Here is a 20,930-nt window from a genome sequence, read left to right as displayed (position 1 = left end):
TATAATAGTTAAACTAATATATTTTTGTTGTCATTGTGATTGAACTTATTTTGGCTGAAATTTTCCATACTGCAAAGGTAGATATTGCAGCTTTTCCGATGTAAAGTGTACCAACTGAATCATAATCCGAACATGTTCTGACGAAGGTTTCATCTATGCAACTGCGAATATGTTTGACAAATTCAGTTTCCATGGTTCGTAAGTCCCATCACTATAACCACGTCTTTGAATTTCATTATTGACTAATATGTGCAGGTCTGGGTACTCAAAACGGAAAGGTCTCTCTTTGGTCATTTGTTAGATTATGCTGTCTTGTTGACGTATGCCAAGCAAATCATTTGTTAATGCATGTGTATCTGTTTTCAAATTACTTTTCTTTTTAAGTTAGACATTTTTCTTGATTCGTTTTTTTTTATCCGGAAGATAAACTTCATATATGGAAAGTGACACTGGATTTAAATTTTTCTCTATTTTACCACTTTGAATAAGCTACGTAGTATTAAGTTTTGCTTTGAAGTCGGTTTTCTGTTTTTTTTTAAAGCTCGACAATCTGCCTTTTCTGCTAATAATTTGTCCTACTTTATCTATAATATATCTCTGTGTTCTAGCGACAGCGATTACTCATTCAATTTACTTTTAAATGAAAAGATGTTTAAGGTCAGAATTTTGTGTCTTTTGGTCATCTATTGTTGCTTTTAAATTCTAAATGCGGTTATTCACTGCTTGTCCCATGCCTTTCATTTTAAGTTTCCAATCCACATTAGCAAATTCATGGCCATTCAGTCGGAAAAGGACAAAAGAAGACAAATCAATATTGTCATACCTTTGAAGATTTAAAGCAAGGTAGATAGGAATCGTTACATAACAAAATGTGTTACATAAATCGCATATTCCTTCCAAGGACGGCAGTACAGAGTCGGTGTAATTGGAATAAAACCTTTCTTGCAGATAATGTCTCATTCATATTCAATACCATCTGCAGTTAGTTTTCTTGTATCGACACATTGAGAGTATTAATAAATATATACTAATTAGGCAATATATTCAGTACTACAAATAACAAATAATGGGCACCATTTTGTGACACTGACCAAATATTTTCATATGACCAAAATAAATAAAGACATCAAAATAGTTGATATATGAACCTCCTACGTATATCATGTTCTATGGATAATGTATAGCCCGAATGGAAAACGCCTGAAGCCAAAAAAAAGGGGGGCTTCAGATAAAGTAAAATAACAACGATATTTAACTTTGAAGAAAATTCAAAATGGAGAGTCCCTCATCAAATGGTAAAATGATAAGCTCAAACACATCAAACGAATGGACAACAACTGCCATATTCCTGACTTGGTAATGACAAGATCTAAATTCAGGTATGATGTGATGAACAGGAAAAAAGGGGATCTCTTTTGGCTAAAGTAAAAAAAAATGTTTTCACATTGAATAATCACAAATGAAGGAGGTATTTTCTCTTTCATTTATTAAGATACAGGCTGCTGTTTAGTTCTTTAAGTTGCAAATGCATTTAATAAATGCAAATTAAGACTTGCAAATATAGTATTTCATTAATAACTTATAATAAATCTTCGATTACGATAGCTTTTGGAGAAAATATAAAACAATTGAATCTGAAATATGTAATTAGATGTTTTTTATTGAGAAAATATGATTTCACATTTAATCTGAAATTTTCCATCCAGCAAAACTGCACCTAAGTATGGTGCCGCTGTAAAGACTTCCATATGAGTTGTAACTAGCACTGGTTCTTACAAAACTAACGTCTCCTTGGTTCATCCATGCTATAACAATACCGGTGGAAGCGTTTATGTCCCAACCATCAGAACTATCCGTAAATATTGAACCATGGACGTTGCTGTTGACTATAATTTCAATGGATGCTGCGCTTTTTTCGTATGGATGTATTGTAGTTGTAATGACATACACGCCACTGACAGGTGCCCTAAATGTTCCCGTATTATTGTTATAACCACTACCGTAATTTACTTTTGTCTCATCGAAAATCAGAGTATGGTGTTTCAGAATTGCTTCATTGTTACTCATAAATGCATAAAATGCCACACGATCTCCGTGATCTCCACTATTCACTAATAGTCTTCTTTCTGAAAAGAAGATACGTTCTATAAGACGAAAGTTTATGAAATATTAAACAAGACTAAAATCTTATATATATATTTACTTCACTGAAGTACGTCTGTTATCCGCTTTTTTTATACATATTAAATTTATTTTGGTATGTAGTTCCTTCGTTTCTGTCATTACTCATTTTGCTGACCTACCAATAAGCTTTAAGAATTTCTTATTAGTTGAATATGTAAACACTCCTTAAATATCCTTATGTTGTTGGGTTGGTTTTTTTCCCCATTGAACTGCATATTTTTGGGATAAAATGTTAAAAAGCCTATCAGTGTTATGAGTGTTATAATTTGACGACTTTAAATTAAATGGTATACTTGATTGATACTTAAACAGCGAAGAGTCGCTGCAGTCCTTTTACAAAATCCTATATACAATATCTTCGACATATAACATAATTCTTTATTCAGCATTATCCTCATTTTAATTGTTCGCACCTACAAATTCCATCAGATTAATGGACAATTCCTAATGGCATATTATTTAAATGAACACGAATAACGGACAAACTTCGTGTGTCAAATGACAGTAAAGTTATAGGTTATGAATAACGAAGGTATTTGTTCGTGTAGCTTATTTTCTGCGCCACATTTTTTGACAATTTGTTAGATATATTTACCTGTATGATTGAAAATATCTCTTTCTTTTGGCCTCATCAATTTATCTTTTCCATCAACCAAACGAGCTTTGGATTCAGAGTTCAACAACTTGATTAAGTGTTTGTTTTCGTCCATCACGTCCCCCATTGCTTTTTTTAAATGCATCATTTCCCTTCCCTGAATATTTAGTGTTCGTTTCATTTCTTCACCTTCATTTGTTAGTCGTTCAATTTCATCTCTCTGTTCGTTTAAAAGTATTTCAATTTTTAGAAAGCGTTTTTGGTTTATTTTTTCATCTGCCGCTGTTACGACAATGAAATACACAAGCACCAAATAATAACACTTGTACATCTCTACCACTCAGGTGCAATTTAAAGTGTACTAAATAAACCATGATAAGACTGTTAAAGTGTCTCACAAACTTTATCTTACCAAACCCACTCTCAACAAGTGTTGAAATCACTGGATAACAAAATCGGTATTATCTTCTTGAATTACATGACAATCAGGTTAAGCATACACAATTATATGTGTTAGAACTTTTACGATGAAATAAAATAAGACAAAAATCCAAAACATTACAGACTATTTGACACAGAGAGTTCCAAAACACATATATACATGTACTAAACGACTAGAACGCCAACACTACAACCAACTAACTAGAAAGATGGACCATCTTAAAAAATCCTGCAGTAAGTATCATAATTCAAGTAACCTGTGGCAATGGTAAATTCCGACATAAATATTTTTTTCCTCAATATCTTTACCTGATACGTTAACATTTCGTGATAAACGTTTTACAAAGATGGAATCTGAGAGATTTGTGCTTGGTATATATGTCGTAGTTAATAACTTATTAAAGAATATGTCCGATGACATAAATGTTCCGCTCAAGCTTTGCAGTTGGTGCTAGTTACAAATGCGGCATAACCATAGGACGAACGGATTGACGGACAGTCAAGACTTCGAGTAACACTCGATGTCTGAATTTCATATATGGGGAACATAAAAAACAGAATCATCATATGAAATACGGAGATAACGGAATTGATTTGTGACAGTTCTTGTTCATTCGTTTTTATGTGTTAGTCAATTGATGTTGCTATGTGATTTAGAGATTTTTTTATTTAACTTTCCTCGGAGTTTAGTATTTTTGTGATTTTACTTTTTCTGTAACTTTTAATAAACACTCATCGACATTTGCCATCATGATTCGTCAATTCAAGAATGTGCTGTAAAACCGTTTACAAATTGAAATTCATGATCAAGTTTTTAAGCTGAAGGACGCCTCCGGGTGCGAGAATTTCTTGCTACATTGAAGACCTGTTGGTGACCTTCTGCTGTTGTTTTTTTATTTGGTCGGGTTGTTGTCTCTTTGACATATTCTCCATTTCCATTCTCAATTTTATTTAGAATGCTACAAACCCTTTGCATATGTACAAAAATCATTGCAAATGTCTAATTTACTACTCAAAGTTTGAACATGAATTTTGGCGTATTCCATTAGAAGCAGTGACATAAAATAAGATAAGATGATAAAGTCTGGATGACAAAAAACTTGGTCATTTGATTTTTTTTGGTTTGCTAATTGTTTACATTGACACGGATGAAATGAAAAGAAAATACATATGTATCGCTAATCGTTCCTTGTACCCAGGCGAAACTAGGAATGATATCGTTTAGAAAAATGCCGTTAGCATCTGTATCTGTATCTACCCTCCGAGGTATATACATTAATCTAAGTGTTATAAAGCACTAACGACATAAACAACATAACTAAATGAAACTAGAGGCTCTAAAGAGCCTGTGTCGCTCACCTTGGTATATATATGTGAATATTAAACAAAAGAAGCAGATAGATTCATGACACAATTGTGTTTTGGTGATGGTGATGTGTTTGTACATCTTACTTTACTGAACATTCTTGCTGCTTACAATTATCTTTATCTATAATGAACTTGGCCCAGTAGTTTGAGTGGAAAAGGCTAGTAAAAATTAACAATTTTTATGAAAATTGTTAAAAATTGACTATAAAGGACAATAACTCCTTAGGGGGTCAATTGATCATTTCAGTCATGTAAAACTTATTTGTAAATCTTACTTTTCTGAACATTATTGCTGTTTACAGGTTATCACTATCTATAATAGTATTCAAGATAATAACCAAAAACAGCAAAATTTCCTTAAAATTACCAATTTAGGGGCAGCAACCCAACAACGGGTTGTCCAATTCATCTGAAAATTTAGGGGCAGATAGATCTTGACCTGGTAAACAATTTTACCCCGTCAGATTTGCTCTAAATGCTTTGGTTTTTTAGTTATAAGCCAAAAACTGCATTTTACCCCAATGTTCTATTTTTAGCCGTGGCGGCCATCTTGGTTGGATTGCCAGGTCACAGGACACATTTTTTAAACTAAATACCCCAAAAATGATTGTGGCCAAGTTTTAATTAATTTGGCCCAGTTGTTTCAAAGGAGAAAATTTTTTGTAAAAGATTACTAAGATTTACGAAAAATGGTTAAAAATTGACTATAAAGGGAAATCACTCCTAAAGGGGTCAACTGACCATTTCGGTCATTTGACTTATTTGTAAATCTTACTTTGCTGAACATTATTGCTGTTTACAGTTTATCTCTATCTATAATAGTATTCAAGATAATAACCCAAAACAGTAAAATTTCCATAAAATTACCAATTCAGGAGCAGCAACCAAACAACGGGTTGTCCGATATATCTGAAAATTTAAGGGCAGATAGATCTTGACCTGATGAACAATTTAACACTGTCAGATTTGCTCTAAATGCTTTGGGTTTTGAGTTATAAGCCAACAACTGCATTTTACTACTATGTTCTATTTTTAGCCATGGCGGCCATCTTGGTTGGTTGACCAGGTCACCGAACACATTTTTTAAACTAGATACCCCAATTATAATTGTGGCCAAGTTTGGATTAATTTTACACAGTAGTTTCAGAGGAGAAGATTTTTTTTAAAGATTACTAAGATTTACGAAAAATTGTTAAAAATTGACTATAAAGGGCAATAACTCCTAAAGCGGTCATCTGCTCATTTCGATCATGTTGACTTATTTGTAAATCTTACTTTGCTGAACATTATTGCTGTTTACAGTTTATCTCTATCTATAATAATATTCAAGATAATAAACCAAAACAGTAAAATTTCCATAAAATTACCAATTCAGGGGCAGCAACCCAACAAAGGGTCGTCTAATTCATCTGAAAATTTCAGGGCAGATAGATCTTGACCTGATGAACAATTTTACCTCCGTCAGATTTGCTCTAAATGCTTTGGTTTTTGAGTTATAAGCCAAAAACTGCATTTTACCCCTATGTTCTATTTTTAGCCATGGCGGCCATCTTGGTTGGTTGACCGGGTCACCGAACGCATTTTTTAAACTAGATACCCCAATGATGATTGTGGCCAAGTTTGGATTGATTTGGCCGAGTAGTTTCAGAGGAGAAGATTTTTGTAAAAGATTACTAAGATTTACGAAAAATGGTTAAAAATTGGCTATAAAGGGCAATAACTCCTTAAGGGGTCAACTGACCATTTTCAGTTTGACTTAAATGTAGATCTTACTTTGCTGTACATTATTGCTGTTTACAGTTTACCTCTATCTATAATAATATTCAAGATAATAACCAAAAACAGCAAAATTTCCTTAAAATTACCAATTCAGGGGCAGCAACCCAACAACTGGTTGTCCGATTCATTTGAAAATTTCAGGGCAGATAGATCTTGACCTGATGAACAATTTTACCCCGTCAGATTTGCTCTAAATGCTTTGGTTTTTGAGTTATAAGCCAAAAACTGCATTTTACCCCTATGTTCTATTTTTAGCCATGGCAGCCATCTTGGTTGGTTAACCGGGTCACCGAACACATTTGTTAAACTAGATACCCCAATGATGATTGTGGCCAAGTTTGGTTTATTTTGGCCCGGTAGTTTCAGAGGAGAAGATTTATGTAAAAGTTAACAACGACGACGGACGACGATGGACGCCGGACGCCAAGTGATGGGCAAAGCTCACTTGGCCCTTTGGGCCAGGTGAGCTAAAAAAGAAGAAAAAATAGTGTTTTAGTTTTAAGAACCTTTTAAATTCCATAATGGAATAGTTGATTATCTAATTTGTAATTTTCCATCCTGCAAAACTAGACCTAGCCATATAACCACTATATAATGTACCAAGTGAAGCATAATCAGGACTGGTTCTAACGAAACTGACATCTCCTTGATTCATCCAAGCAACTGCAATTATGGTCGCAGAATTTAAATCCCAAGTGGCTTCTGAACTATCAGTGAAACCTCTTCCAACACTTACATTATTTACAATAATGTCGGCACTTGTGTAGCTCGTCGAACTCGAATGAATAGAAAATGTTAGGATGTACACACCACTTTTTGGTGCATTGAAAACTCCAGTATTATTGTTATAGCCGTGACCATAGTTCACATTGATATTATCGAACACAAGGGTTCTGTGCTTTTGTACTGGTTCACTTGTACTCATGGAGGCATAAAAGGCGATATGGTCTCCTTGGTCTGGATTTGCTCATCAAAAGTCTCTTTCCTAAAAAAAAGTATGTAATTAAATATTCCATGTAAGATATACTTAGCAAGATATACAGGCATCAGATAATTGGTTTTAAAAACATGTATAATTTCATGGAACGATAAATAACCTTTCAACTGTAAAGATGTTAGTTCAAACCACGCTTGTGGTGTGATGTGTTTTAACAAGGATACCAAGTTTTTTTGGCAAACGTTGGCGGTTTTCTCAAGCACTTCACCATGATTTAGAAAACACAGTTTTTATTTTCATTTTAAATTGTGTAATTATTTCTTATTCTCGGGATACAAGTCCTTGCTTTGACTCGATTGACAATTTGTTCTTGGGTTAACAATTTATTTTACCACCATCTCAGCCATTCATTATACATAGAGAAACATATATATTTTAAGATAAAAGGATTCGTTGGTTGGTGTTATTTTGGGTTGTTCAGTTGGTTATTTTTAACTAGCAGGTTTATTGCACATCTTGTAGTGTCTAATACGTGTATCTGTTCATTGATAACTTTCATATTTCCATGATAGTGAAGCTGATTCAGACATTATAACATTTAAGAAAACGACATGAGCAATTAAGTCATACTAAGTACCACTTTCAACGAAACCTATTGGATATTGTCAATTCAGATATTAATAAATTTATTTAGATAAAATTTCTACCAGAAAATTAGTTCTATGCAATTTTTATTTTTCTACTCTGAGTTGCGTTTTTACCCTTTTATTCACATGGTTAATTTCAGGTTGTAAAGTAATAATTTCCCTGACCACATACCTCGTTTCTTGGTACTCGTGTTCTGAGTCAGTTTGGTTATTTTCTTCGATTGATAAGTAATTATCCGTTTCAATTCGACATTTTCATTCTTCTGGTCAACAACAGCTGCCTCTAACGTTAGAATTCGGTTATTCATAGATTGTTCCATATGATCAAGTCTGGATTCCAAATCTGTATTTGAACATTCTTTGCCATGTACTCCAACAAAGAATATTAAAATACAAAACAGTATGCTCATGTCTACGACACTACTTATTGCGATATTTAACGACGAAACTCGGTTATCTTATCACGTAAAAGTTTATGTTCCAATCAAGGACTTCAGTAGAAAGTTCCACAAATTGACGAGGAACCGTTCAACCAGAGATATAACCTTGGTTTTTCTTGATAATTTTTCAAATCACAAAATTGATGCAATTACACAATACTAATTTTAGTATAAAATATCAAACAAAGGCACTGACACGTGTATTGTATTCATCTATATATTTTCTTTTTGTTTGCTACTTTGTTTTGTTTGTACTGTGTCTGTTTTTTGTTTTTTTTATTTCTGCGGGTGGTTTGGTTTGGTACATTGCAATTATCATAATGAACAAGACAAATGGACGATAAAACAACATATCGTAGGCATCTTGAATAGAAATACATGTGTGGGTAAACGTTAAGGCTTAAAAGTTTATAGAAAGTTAGAAAGTAAAAACATAGTGGGGATTTTGATGCCTTCAGCATAATTCTAGTTTATTTCAAAAGTGGATTGTTTTTTTATTCCTTCATTGAGTAAATTCGTCACTAATACACTGTGGAGGTCTTCTATAACAATGATAAAACCATAAGATATGTCACGCTATATCATGGAAATTGAAGTATAAAGAACTAAAAATTTGATTTTAAAGAGGGGAGACAGATACCAGGAGGACAGTCAAACTCATTGATTGAAAAAAACTGTCATCGTTAGGGCCAAAAAATCAAAAAAGACAAACACCGTGTTTGATGTTCTTCTGGTTGACGACTGCATGTGAAACCATTAGTACGCTTATTTTCTAGCATCTTAGTTGTCGCGCATTTATAATTATTTTGTTTATGTCTATAATTAATTCATAATTATTATGGGTTGTTGCATTAAAAACATCATATTTGTTACCAGAGGCAAAAGAATTTACATGTTGTCATTTTTAGAGAATTTATTCCAAATAAAGGCAGCAGAAGTATACCGCTGTTCGAAAGTCATGAAAACAAAACAAGTTTACAAACTAAAACTGATGGAAACACCTTAACTATAAGTGGAAAACAAAGAAACAACAGAGACACTGTAGTGCAACAAAAAACCAAACGGCAATGTACCATACACAGACACGAACATAAAAATAACAACTGCCATTTTCCTGACTTGGTACAGGACTTTTTAAAGAAAACATGGTGGGTTGAACCTGTTATTGTGGCTAGCCAAAACTTCCGCTTTTATGGTAAGGTTAAATATAACACTAAAAATACAACATTACATGCCAGGACTACCATGACTACAGTACAACTAAATGGGAGAAAATTTAGGACAGAGTAATACAGAAATTTACATTTCGACATGGTAATAGTTATCAAAGGTACCAAACTAAATCAGCAAAACATGTAACAATTTGTTATAATTACCTTGTTAATGATTTTGCATCTGTTTTATCTAAATTATCGGATTGCATACTTATTATAGACAAATTTTCAGAAGAGCTTTTATTATTCTAATATTGAGAAAAGACCTTTAGTTTGATCTTCCTTAAACTTTGATAAAAACGTATTAAATTTTAATATGACGACCTATCATTGTCAACCAGTATAATTACAATATATCTACATTTAGCACAAACGCAGTAATACACAAAACGGTTGTTCTGCGTTACCGCCAACTGATTTATACTTCCAGATATTCTCAAGTTTTTTTCTTCATCAAAACCCCCAGTTGTCGTAGGCCAAGATTCAGATGTAATATATTTATCTCTATTTTTACAGAAAAAAAACCCAAATCAGTCCGTTTCAATTGATTTTTTTATGGAAAAATTTCATAAAACGAAAATTCAGCTAAATGATGTTTTTGTCTTAGTTAGCATGGCAATGAAACAAGTTCACGTCACAAGTATCTTTCCGTAAACAAAAGATCAAATGTAAATACTGAGCGTTTTAAAGCTTCTTCGCACGCCTTAGATCGAATAAAATTACATTGAAAGAAAGATACAAGTAAATAATGCAATAAAAAAAGAATAATCATTGAATTATATAGTATTACTAATATTATAAAAAAAATGGGTAAAACGGAACAGCAAAAACAGTCTCGTATGTATAGAACTTTCAATGTTAACAAAATACAAGTAACCTAATTTATCCTATTAGAATCGAAATAATTTTTTATATGACGATTTAATATCGTCAACTAGTATAATTACAACATATCTACCTTGAGGGAGCTCCTGGGTATAAATCCATTTTTTTTTCTAATATAGGATTTCGCTATATTTTTCTCTAAATAAACTTTATCCTATACCTAATAGAAAAATTAAATAAAAATATGGGGTCACCGTTCTTTTATGCTAACAATCGGCCATAAAAAAAAAAAAAGCTCGCATTTTTGTTTAGGTACTTTTTTTCTGTTGAACTAATAGGAGAAAAAAAGGTAAAATCGAAATAAAAAAAGAACCTTATATAGGAAATTGCTTAAATTTTACAATTGTTTAGTTTTTTACAATTGTTTAGTTTAAGTGCAGCTTATTTGAAAAAAATAATAAAAAATATAGGTCACCGATGAGTTTAAAAAGATATTTCAATTTTAATGCCAAAAAATATCATTTTTTCACCAAAGGGAGAAATTTGGAGCTTTTTCAATGATATCAAAATTTGAAAAAAATCATTTGGGGCTAAAACGCCTTGATTTTTTGGGTTGATTTTTGAACCATATCATAATGTTCCTACTAATAATGTAATGAATAAAATTTGTTATGAAGAAAAAATGTTTAAATATTTGCTGATATTTTTTGTACCCACGAGCCTCCTTCAGCGCAAACGCAGTAATACACAAAAGCGGCTGTTCCGCGTTACGACCAACTTATTTATACTGCCAAATATTCTCAATTGATGACATTACAACCCTCAGTTTACGTGGGCTAATATTCAGATACAATAAATACATTTATCTCTAACGCTCAGGGTAAAATAATCGAATAGAAATATCCAACACATTGTTAAATGAAAACAAATCTACGGCTGCAATAAAAAAATTCTTAAACCATTTAGTTACTTCTGTATACATTCACGATATATTATCTTTGAGGGAAGGTGAAACAACATTATTGACCTTAAATGATCTTATCTCTCTTGTATGTGTGGACTGCGTTTCAGCCATGTCTTTATTTACTGTAGCTCTTTTAAGTTTAATTTTCTACTTTTGTTCTGTGACAAATGCAGATCTGGACACGGAATCTAGAATTGTACTATTGGAAAAGATCATGCATGACCGCATGGCACACCTGGAAAAAATTGTGCACGAGCAAAAAGACGAAATTTACCAGTTGAGACAAGAAGTAACTTTTCTTCGATCACATGTAGACCAAACCAGCAGACAGACCAAATCACCAAAACAAATATCGCCTAGGACCAAGTTAACTGACGATGACGCGGATGATGACGTACCACTTAAAAATTTGCATGTGGAACATAGTGAACATCAAACAAAGAAAGGTATTTTATTAATCTTACGATCGATACTTAGAGTCAAACCGAGTTAAACTTTTGTTAATTCGCTAGTTTTTTTTCTTTTGAGTTCTTTTTACACGAACCGAAGACTCTCACGTGACCTTGTTTTAATCGTTGAATACATATTTCGCCCTAGTATTTCAAAAATTGGTTCACGTATAGATAGTAGACCGATCTCTTGACAGTTGAAGCAATTGTTATTTAAAACTAGTGTCTACCTCTTTCTACGGTACGCCAGCATTATTCAGATTTAAGAAATATCCGCGAATAACATCAGCGTAATATGGTAGTGAAAACGTATAAACTACATATTTTATATTACGTTTTCGTCAAAACGTTTTCTGTGATATAATTTAAAAAAGAAAAGGACAATGTGTGAAAGAGACAACAACCCGAATAAAGCGCTGAAAACAATCGAAAGTCATAAATTGGGTTCCACACAGCGAGAATCTCGCACTGACCCGGAGTTGGTTTCATTTGGCCCTTAACCATGTATTAATTTATCGAAAATGGACGTCACACTTTACTCCAAAACATACAAAGATTTTTTTTATTAAAAACAAACTTACGAGACTAACAAAGGTTAGAACATATTTTTCCGTTTTTTTTAACATTAATCATAGTAGACTGCTCATTTTGTGAAATTTTTTGACGGTTCGCTTGCACATTTTCAAATGCACTAATACTAAAAATACAATTAGCAATTTTTACACTCTACTGTAGAACTAATAAGGTATATGATACAGCTCCGAATGGACATTGCGAATCATATTTTCCACTAGACCAATACGTGGTAATTGACATTGGTCAAAGTAGTCAAACCAAATTTCAATTTAGAATAAGATAAACATGTACTTGGATTGAGAGTAGTCTCATTGGCACTCAGACAACATCTTTGTATATCTATACATAATCTTATTGTAGAGATTTTGTGCCCTGAATCAATTTGTTTTTCTAGTTTTATTCTTGAACTACAGCAAAGTTGTATAAGAATATGGTTAAGTGTCAATTTCACTCCGATAAAATTCCACCCATAAAAGCTGAATTTCAAAATTAAACAAGCATCCAATATAATTCTGAAACGGTAAATGATTCAGTGGCGAGCTCTATATGTGAAAAGTATTACCAAAAACAAACATTTGAATTTGAATTTGTATTCTATTGTTGTTCTCTAATAAACATCTAGAAGTTATAAAAAAATCGTGAATATTCCAAACAGTCAAGTCAAAGATCAATTAATAAATGGAAATATTCCAACAATTTTAAGAAGTTCTATAATATTGTTAAACAACATATTTAACAAAGCACATTTGAAATCCTGTCTCTTGTCAATGCTATTCTAAATATACCCATTTTTTTCTTCTTTAAGATAAACGACTCTTGGTAAACAACATTGTAAGTAATCGCATCGCCTTCTACGCTTATATGAAGAAACACGAACCAATTCAACAGCACAAAACTCTTATATACGATGTCATCAAAATTAACTTTGGCAACGGGTATAACAACAACACAGGGGCGTTTACAGCGCCATCAAGTGGCGTTTATGTCTTGACCTTCACAGTTCACCCAGGAAGTAGTAGCAGCTTTGCTAGTGTTGACATAATTGTTAACAACGAGCAGGAAGGAGCTATATACTCTGACAGCAACGAAGGCACACATGATCTGAATGCGGCGACTGCTGTTGTAGTTGTCTGGATGAACCAAGGCGACGTAAGCTTCGTCAGGACTTCCACAACGCATCCGGCCGTTGGGTCTATACGGAGTGATGATGGAGGAAGATCTAGTTTTGCAGGATGGAAAATATCCGATTAAATGTCATAATAATTAGTTTGTTTTGCATTTGTTACTTAACAATTTAGTGTTAATTCATTTAGAGGTATTGATAAATTAGAAGTAGGTGAACGTCAATGAGAGATGTCTCTAAAAATTACAAAGCATTTTACCGCCACTAGTTTGAAAAAGATCTGCCAGGAACACTGCACTCCACCATTTTAAGAAAATATAAATAACATCATCTGGCATCAGACTCGGACTTCTCTTGAACTGAATTTTAAATGTGCGTATTGTTATGCGTTTACTTTTCTACATTGGCTAGAGGTATAGGGGGAGGGTTGAGATCTCATAAACATGTTTAACCCCGCCGCATTTTTGCGCCTGTCCAAAGTCAGGAGCCTCTGGCCAATGTATTATTTTAATTTTAGTTTTTTGTGTACAATTTGGAAATAGTATGGCGTTCATTATCACTGAACTAGTATATATTTGTTTAGGGGCCAGCTAAAGGACGCCTCCGGGTGCGGGAATTTCCCGCTACATTGAAGACCTGTTGGTGACCTTCTGCTGTTGATTTTTTCTATGGTCGGGTTGTGTCTCTTTGACACATTCCCCATTTCCATTCTCAATTTTATTATGCATAGGAGGATTGAAACTGCAAACGCAGTCAAAACGTGACAAATGGGAATAGTAAATAATTTTTAAAATTAGAAGACAAGTTGATGTTTCTGGTATCAAACGATCCTAAAATCTCCGAATAGAAAACATGTTGCTACTGAATTGAAACACAGATACAGTTTTACAGTCAACAAAATAATTTGTGGTGTTGACCATACACATGTCAATTTCATTCTTTCTTTTTTAGGAAGTCTATTAGAGACGTGTTTGTGTAAGGAGCGAGCCCTTATCAATGCAGTAAATGAATAACATAATAGTATATTACTATCCATTTCCCTTTTCATGAATGTGACCTACCAAATTAGACTATTTAACGGATTTGAAAAAAATTAACAACACGACGGGTACAACATGTGGAGCATGACTGCTTACCCTTCAGAAACACATGAGATCACCCCTACTTTATGATGGGGTTCGTGTTGCTCAGTTTTTAGTTTTCTATATTGTTTCTTGTGTGCTGTTATTTGTCTGTTTGTCTTTTTCACTTTTGGTCATGGCGTTGTCAGTTTGTTTTCGATTTATGAGTTTCACTGTTCTTCTGGTATCTTTAGCCCCTCTTGTATACTGGTAGCATAAACGAGATTGAGATATGTAAATGCTATACAATAGGACAGAGGGTATGCTAGATCTGAGATATGGACAGTTGAGAATTTGAAAGTTGATATCATTACACTTGACATAGATACTAGTTGAAGTTGTCAACTTTTTAAAGAAATTTAGAAAAAAGATCAAGATATGAAAGGAGACTCTTTAATTTTGGAAGTATTTTTAATCTCAACTTCACTGTGATTTAGGAGATACAAACACTCACTGACATATTTGCGATTGAGTAGCAGAAAATTATTAATATATCTTTTTTTTGTCTTTAAGAAGGTCATGCATTTTATATGCTTTACTGAAATGAAATAAATGTAGGTAAGGCGGGTTACACAGTTAGAAACTATTTGAATATCGCCTGTTTGTTGAAATATTAATCAATCCTACTAATGCAATATGTATATACTACAAGACTATCACTGCAGATGTTCCATTTTGGTTTCTATTCCTGCAAAATTTGATAAAGTTTTGAGAAGAATTGGTATTTTCTAATCCCGAAACACACGTTATTAAAATTAAATCTGCTTGTATCAAATAAATGAAATGATTGACTCACAAGATGCTGGTACATATTTTAAAACTTTGAAAAGCACAAATGACATAAACAGACACATTTAAAGTAACACATGCTTTACTAAGATTTATACATTTCTGGTAAGAAGTTTCAAGCTAGGTTAAACAAATACTCATTAGGTGCATGTCAACACAATTTTCAGTGACATCATTTTCTTTGATTGGAAAACATTTACTTTTAAAAAAAGCATGCAGGTTAATATTATCTCATACACATGTAGGACTAATTTGCTGTTAGAGTATATAGCTCCTTCAAAGTTCAATAATGAATAACAAAATAGTTCATCATTCATTATTCACTATTCAATGTTAAGTGATAAATAATGAATAATGAAATAGTTTATATTCCAGTATTTAAGTTGAAAGGTAATAAAGGTATAACAAAAAATCTGTGACGCTATGTCCTGTACGCGTTTTTCTGAATTCTTGATTTTGATTTTATCTAACAAACATTCAAATAAATATCAGAACAAAATATTTTCTAACTTTATCTAATTATTTAGATTCGGAGGATAAACTACTGGGTTTCTCTTATCAATTTTTAACAGAAATTCCTTGGTATGGACGACCTGAATATCTGTATATACATACAGTATATATTATATATAAAAATTAAAATACATTTTTTTTAAATTTTTACTTTATCTTTGCTGTTCTTCATCCCCTGGTTATAGATATATCAAGTCGATTGCACAGCAATGACCATTAGATTGGTTACGGAAAACCTAAATGCCAAAATACGCGTGATTTTAAGGAATAACCAATTTTGAATAATGGAATGGATATTTTGAATAATGGAATGGATATTTAAAAAAATGGAATGGACTGATGCTACCATCTAGCCCCTTAATGTAGGTTATACCTTATACCTCATTCGAAAGCTTATTTATATACCATTTTATTACTCTATCTCTATAAGCTTTCAAAAAGTGAATAAAGTTCTTTGAAAAAAGGGGCTAACGGGTCGCAGCAGTCCATTCCATTTTGATCCTGAGGTGTTTTTTTTATAGGCGTTGCGATACACATTGACTATATACCTTTTGCTCCTCCATCGATAAACTTTTGAATAAGTTTTAATGTTTGTCTGTCATTAATATCTGAAGGGTGCAGCAGTGCATCCATTATTCATAGTATCCTTTACATTATTCAAAATTGGCTATTTTTTATTTATTTTCATGCGTATTTTGGAATTTAGGTCCTCCGTAACCCCTCTTATGGTCATTGCAGTACATACTGAGTATAAACATTTTATTCCTCTATCTCTAAGCTTTCAGATGGTGTATAAAGTTTTCTTTAATTAGGGGTTGGCGGATTGCAGCAGTCTATTCTATTATTCAAAATACTCTATGTCTTAATGTTCACGCGTATTTTGATAATAAGGTCCTGTAATACTCCTCTAACAGGCGTTGTGGAACCTTTTGACTAAATGCATTTGTTCCTCTATTCATAAGATTTCGACAAGAATAAGGTGTGTCTGTAGTAAGGGATTGAAGGGTCGCAGCAGTCCATTTCATTATTTAAATTATCCATTTCATTATTTAGAATTGAGAATTTCTTAATTTTAACGCGTATTTTGGCATTTAGGTCCTCCGTAGCCCCTCCAATAGTCATAGTTGCACAATCGATAAGTTTTATCCATATTTAGGGGATGAGGAATAACAAAGCTGAAGTGAAAATAAAAAAAGACGACGTAGAGTATTTATTTTTTATATAAGTTTTGGTATTTAGGTCATACATACATTGAAATACGGAAGTTAAAACAACCAATGATTTGGTTAATTATGGTAAAGACTGGTCGAGTATTATTCAGACTTTTGGTTGAGTATGTTTTATACTGAAAAATAAGTACAGGTCGAGAATGGGTTAACACTGTCTCAGACTTGCCGAGAAATAGACTATTTTAAAAGTACAAATCAGTACAGTCGAGTATGAGTAACACTGGGGTCGAGTTATTTCGAGTAAAATTCAGACCAATTCATACTGGTCGAGTAAAAATAAGTATAGTTGAGAACAGATATAGACCATTTCAGAATTTTACTGGTTTGTCTAACTTCAAGACCATTTTCTGTTTGTAGTAAAGCGCATAAATATACCAAAAATCATATTAAAGAATAATAATGTTTCGTCATAACTAAAGATATATAGAATAATTTAAAGACAATACTCCTCTACCATTAATAGATAATAAAAAAATCTAAACAATAACATAAGGATATTAATGTTGAACTAGAAGTTATCATCTTAATATAAATATAACACACATTTGTGATAAAATATGCAAAATCATTAAAATGTGTTGACAAAAGTTAACTACTCTTATGTTCTATTTAAGGTAAACAGACAAAACTATCTATGAGGGCGACACAGTAACTTTTGCAAAGTATAAACTTATTCATATAACACAAGAACAAAGAAAAACATGTAAATAAATTTGCAAGACTGGCTATGAAAACAAACTTTTATTTTTTTTATTTCAGAAAGTATGTCACTTCAAGATGTAGCCTTCAAAATTTTCTAGAATAAAAAAATATTCAGAATAATCGTTCTATATATTACACTTTGTATTTTTCACATTAAATAGCACTATCCAAATCCTCATGATTAAGATAGCAATACACAGTTCGAAGTTTAGTTTCGCATTTTGTCCTTAAAGAATGTTTCGAACAAGAAAGTTTTTGTATAATAAAATTGATTTTCAGATAATTAAAGATTTGAAATGCCTTCCAAGTAAGTTAACATGAACATTTAGATTACTTTTAGCATGTTTTATATGCCATTGTCTGTTTTTCACTCCGTATTAGCACATGCGTACCGTAATACCCATAGGATCAGAAATTATTGCGATCTTTTTAATTCAGTTTCATGGAACAATCAGCAGAAGTGCATATGATATGATATTGCCTCGTGATAGATATAAGTCTATGATTCAGGAAAGATATCACTATAACGGATTGAAATTTTCTTTTGGACCATATTTTTTTTTATACTTTTGTGAAAATTTTCACCCCCCCTTAATTTGTATCGAATTAAGCAGATTGTTGCCATGGTTACATAAAAAAAAGAAATCATATATTTCACCATTATAACTATTCGAAAGAAACTCTATGAAGGATGCTCTTTCCATTGATAAAAAACAAGCAAAAGTATTAAGCCTTATTTGTTAGAAAGGGAAGACAAAAGGGTGGTTTATATTATGAGTGTCAATTTTAAGTTTTGATCCTATATGTGTATTGCTACGTACCTTACTGATTTTTTGTTTGAAGAAACACGGAATTTCTCAATAGTTATAAGGTATATGTATTGAAATTCAACAAATCACATACTTTGTTTTTTGCCTGTAGTTTTAACATGTTTCTTATTTAGTTAAATAACGTATGTATGACAGTAAATTACGGATAGTCAAAAATATTTATATCTGATCCCTGAAAAATGTAGTATTCAAAACAGCGTGTGCGTATCACAGACTAATCTAAAACGTAACTGAAGATACGCGGTGTTTATATCGAGCACTCCTAAACTTAAAAAGATACTCCGGATACGCTTGGTTATCGCGAAATATAACATGTATTTTTGGATCGCATACATTGTCGACAGCACTATCATATCTAGCACCATTTAGATCTTTTGGTGGTTCTTTCAAATTTTCTTCCCCATTTCCATATCTTCCTACTAAAACACTGCATTTGTAAACAAGTTTATATCCTCTACTATCTGGAACAGAATATTCATCGTGGGATGAGTATCTTGGTTCAGTGGCAAAATAAACTCCATCACCGTAACGACAAGCTGCAGATAAATAAAAGCTATTATTTCTTATCATTAAATTACACCAATTCTGAGTATATAAGTTGAAATATAGAATGATCATCTTTTTCTAGCTACAACCGGGTATCTAGCCCACTCTAGGTACCAGGGAACATATATCTTTTACGGTCGGAAGCAAAAAAAAAATACAATAGAAAAATAAGCAAACAGTAAATACTAGACAGTTTTTGTTTAATCTGCAAATGTTTTCTGTGATGCACATATGTCAAATTCAAGAAAAGAATTGTACTAACACCAGTGATTCCGGCTTGGATATGCCTTGTGGTTTAATACAAGAAAATACAAAGTAAATCTGATATACATTAGTTGTCGTCTGTTTATGTAGTTAATACGTGTTTCACGTTTCTTTTTTTTTATATAGATTAGACCGTTAGTTTTCCCGTTTAATGGTTTTACACTTTTGATTTTGGGGCCCTTTATAGCTTGCTGTTCGATGTGAGCCTAAGCTCTGTGGCAAAGGTCGTACCTTGAAATATAATAGTTAACTTTTATAAATTTTTACTTGGATGGAGAGTTGTCTCATTGGCACTCTTACCACATCTTTGTATATCTCATTATACTGTCTTTCTCTTTATTCTATGCAGGGAATTGGGACACTAGAGATCTGGTCGCTCAAATACTGAAAGACTTGTAGCTGCAAAAGCTGCAAACTGCTGTAGCATTAATTTGGGATGCGAGGTAATTGTTAAACACTGCATGCTGATAATCTTCAACAATTGTTATCACTTGTGTAACTAGGTTGTTTTGTTTATAAAGATTTCCTCGACTTATTCCTGTTTGTACGAAAAGATGTTGACCGGATTCCGGTCTGTGTTGAACAAAATGAATTCGTAAGAGATGTATCATCACCAACCTTCGGATATTATCGGGAAATAACGAAAACTGGTCGACTGACAGTCGCAATAGTGTAACTTTGTTTGTATAATGATGCACAATGTTACCTTATGAGATAGTAAGTAACACGCCTGTAAAAAAACATTTTTGTATTTCATCATAATATGATTCTCTTCAATATGCATACACTATTATTCCAGCTATATATAGGATTGTGCAACACTAAGTAATGCTAATAAGTAAGTGAAAACACTAAAGATTCAAGCAAGGGAATTCAAATAATCACATTTTCTCTCTATGTTTATGTTTGCAATTCCTTACCATTTTTCCCCTGGTAATTCCTATTAAAACCATATTGATTGATATTATATGACGATTGTTCCGACGTACCATGCCATAGATATCTCATATAGGAGTATGGGTATTGTTGTTTTGCAATATCCATGAAGGTTTTTTCATAAAAAATGTATGCTTCGTATAACCTTCTATTCTGTACTCTACATATCTGAAAGAAAATATGCAATTATTTTTTACTTGAATTCTTTTTTTATACTTATGCATCGAATTTGATATACACGGTTAGTCATCCCAGTACCAAAAAATATGACAAACGATACGACTTTAATCTTGAAATTATCAATTCCATACACCTAAGTAGCAAACTACCAATTTCACCTGCATATAGAATATACATTTCCCAACTTATTTGGTATCCAAGAGCTTTGTAAAACGTCACTAGTGTATGAGCAAAAGGTTGATGAACCAGTAAAATGTCAAAACGATCGTCTCGACCTT

General features: G+C 32.6%; 4 protein-coding genes across 4 annotated transcripts; 1 reads left to right on the top strand and 3 right to left on the bottom strand.

Moving 5' to 3' along the window:
* Nucleotides 1–1,660: 1,660 nt before the first annotated feature.
* On the bottom strand, nucleotides 1,661–3,171 carry LOC134697047 (uncharacterized). The gene is made up of 2 exons (XM_063559063.1): nucleotides 2,780–3,171; nucleotides 1,661–2,126 (listed from the first exon to the last, which is right to left on the bottom strand). The coding sequence occupies exons 1-2, from the start codon at nucleotides 3,108–3,110 to the stop codon at nucleotides 1,684–1,686; spliced, it is 774 nt and encodes a 257-aa protein (XP_063415133.1). The 5' UTR covers nucleotides 3,111–3,171; the 3' UTR covers nucleotides 1,661–1,683.
* Nucleotides 3,172–6,905: 3,734 nt separating this feature from the next.
* Nucleotides 6,906–7,292, bottom strand: LOC134697761 (uncharacterized). Its single transcript, XM_063560049.1, has one exon. It carries the CDS (start codon nucleotides 7,290–7,292, stop codon nucleotides 6,906–6,908), a length of 387 nt encoding a protein of 128 aa, XP_063416119.1.
* A 4,199-nt stretch (nucleotides 7,293–11,491) lies between these two features.
* LOC134697760 (uncharacterized) lies at nucleotides 11,492–13,670 on the top strand. Its single transcript, XM_063560048.1, has 2 exons — nucleotides 11,492–11,840; nucleotides 13,225–13,670. The coding sequence occupies exons 1-2, from the start codon at nucleotides 11,504–11,506 to the stop codon at nucleotides 13,668–13,670; spliced, it is 783 nt and encodes a 260-aa protein (XP_063416118.1). The 5' UTR covers nucleotides 11,492–11,503.
* Nucleotides 13,671–18,945: 5,275 nt separating this feature from the next.
* LOC134697759 (protein mono-ADP-ribosyltransferase PARP15-like) lies at nucleotides 18,946–20,612 on the bottom strand. Its single transcript, XM_063560047.1, has 2 exons — nucleotides 20,457–20,612; nucleotides 18,946–19,262 (listed from the first exon to the last, which is right to left on the bottom strand). The coding sequence occupies exons 1-2, from the start codon at nucleotides 20,578–20,580 to the stop codon at nucleotides 18,946–18,948; spliced, it is 441 nt and encodes a 146-aa protein (XP_063416117.1). The 5' UTR covers nucleotides 20,581–20,612.
* Nucleotides 20,613–20,930: the final 318 nt, after the last annotated feature.

Source organism: Mytilus trossulus, chromosome 14 (assembly GCF_036588685.1).
Source record: "Mytilus trossulus isolate FHL-02 chromosome 14, PNRI_Mtr1.1.1.hap1, whole genome shotgun sequence".
In the NCBI taxonomy this organism is placed as follows: domain Eukaryota; kingdom Metazoa; phylum Mollusca; class Bivalvia; order Mytilida; family Mytilidae; genus Mytilus; species Mytilus trossulus.
This window is presented reverse-complemented; position numbering and strand designations above follow the sequence as displayed.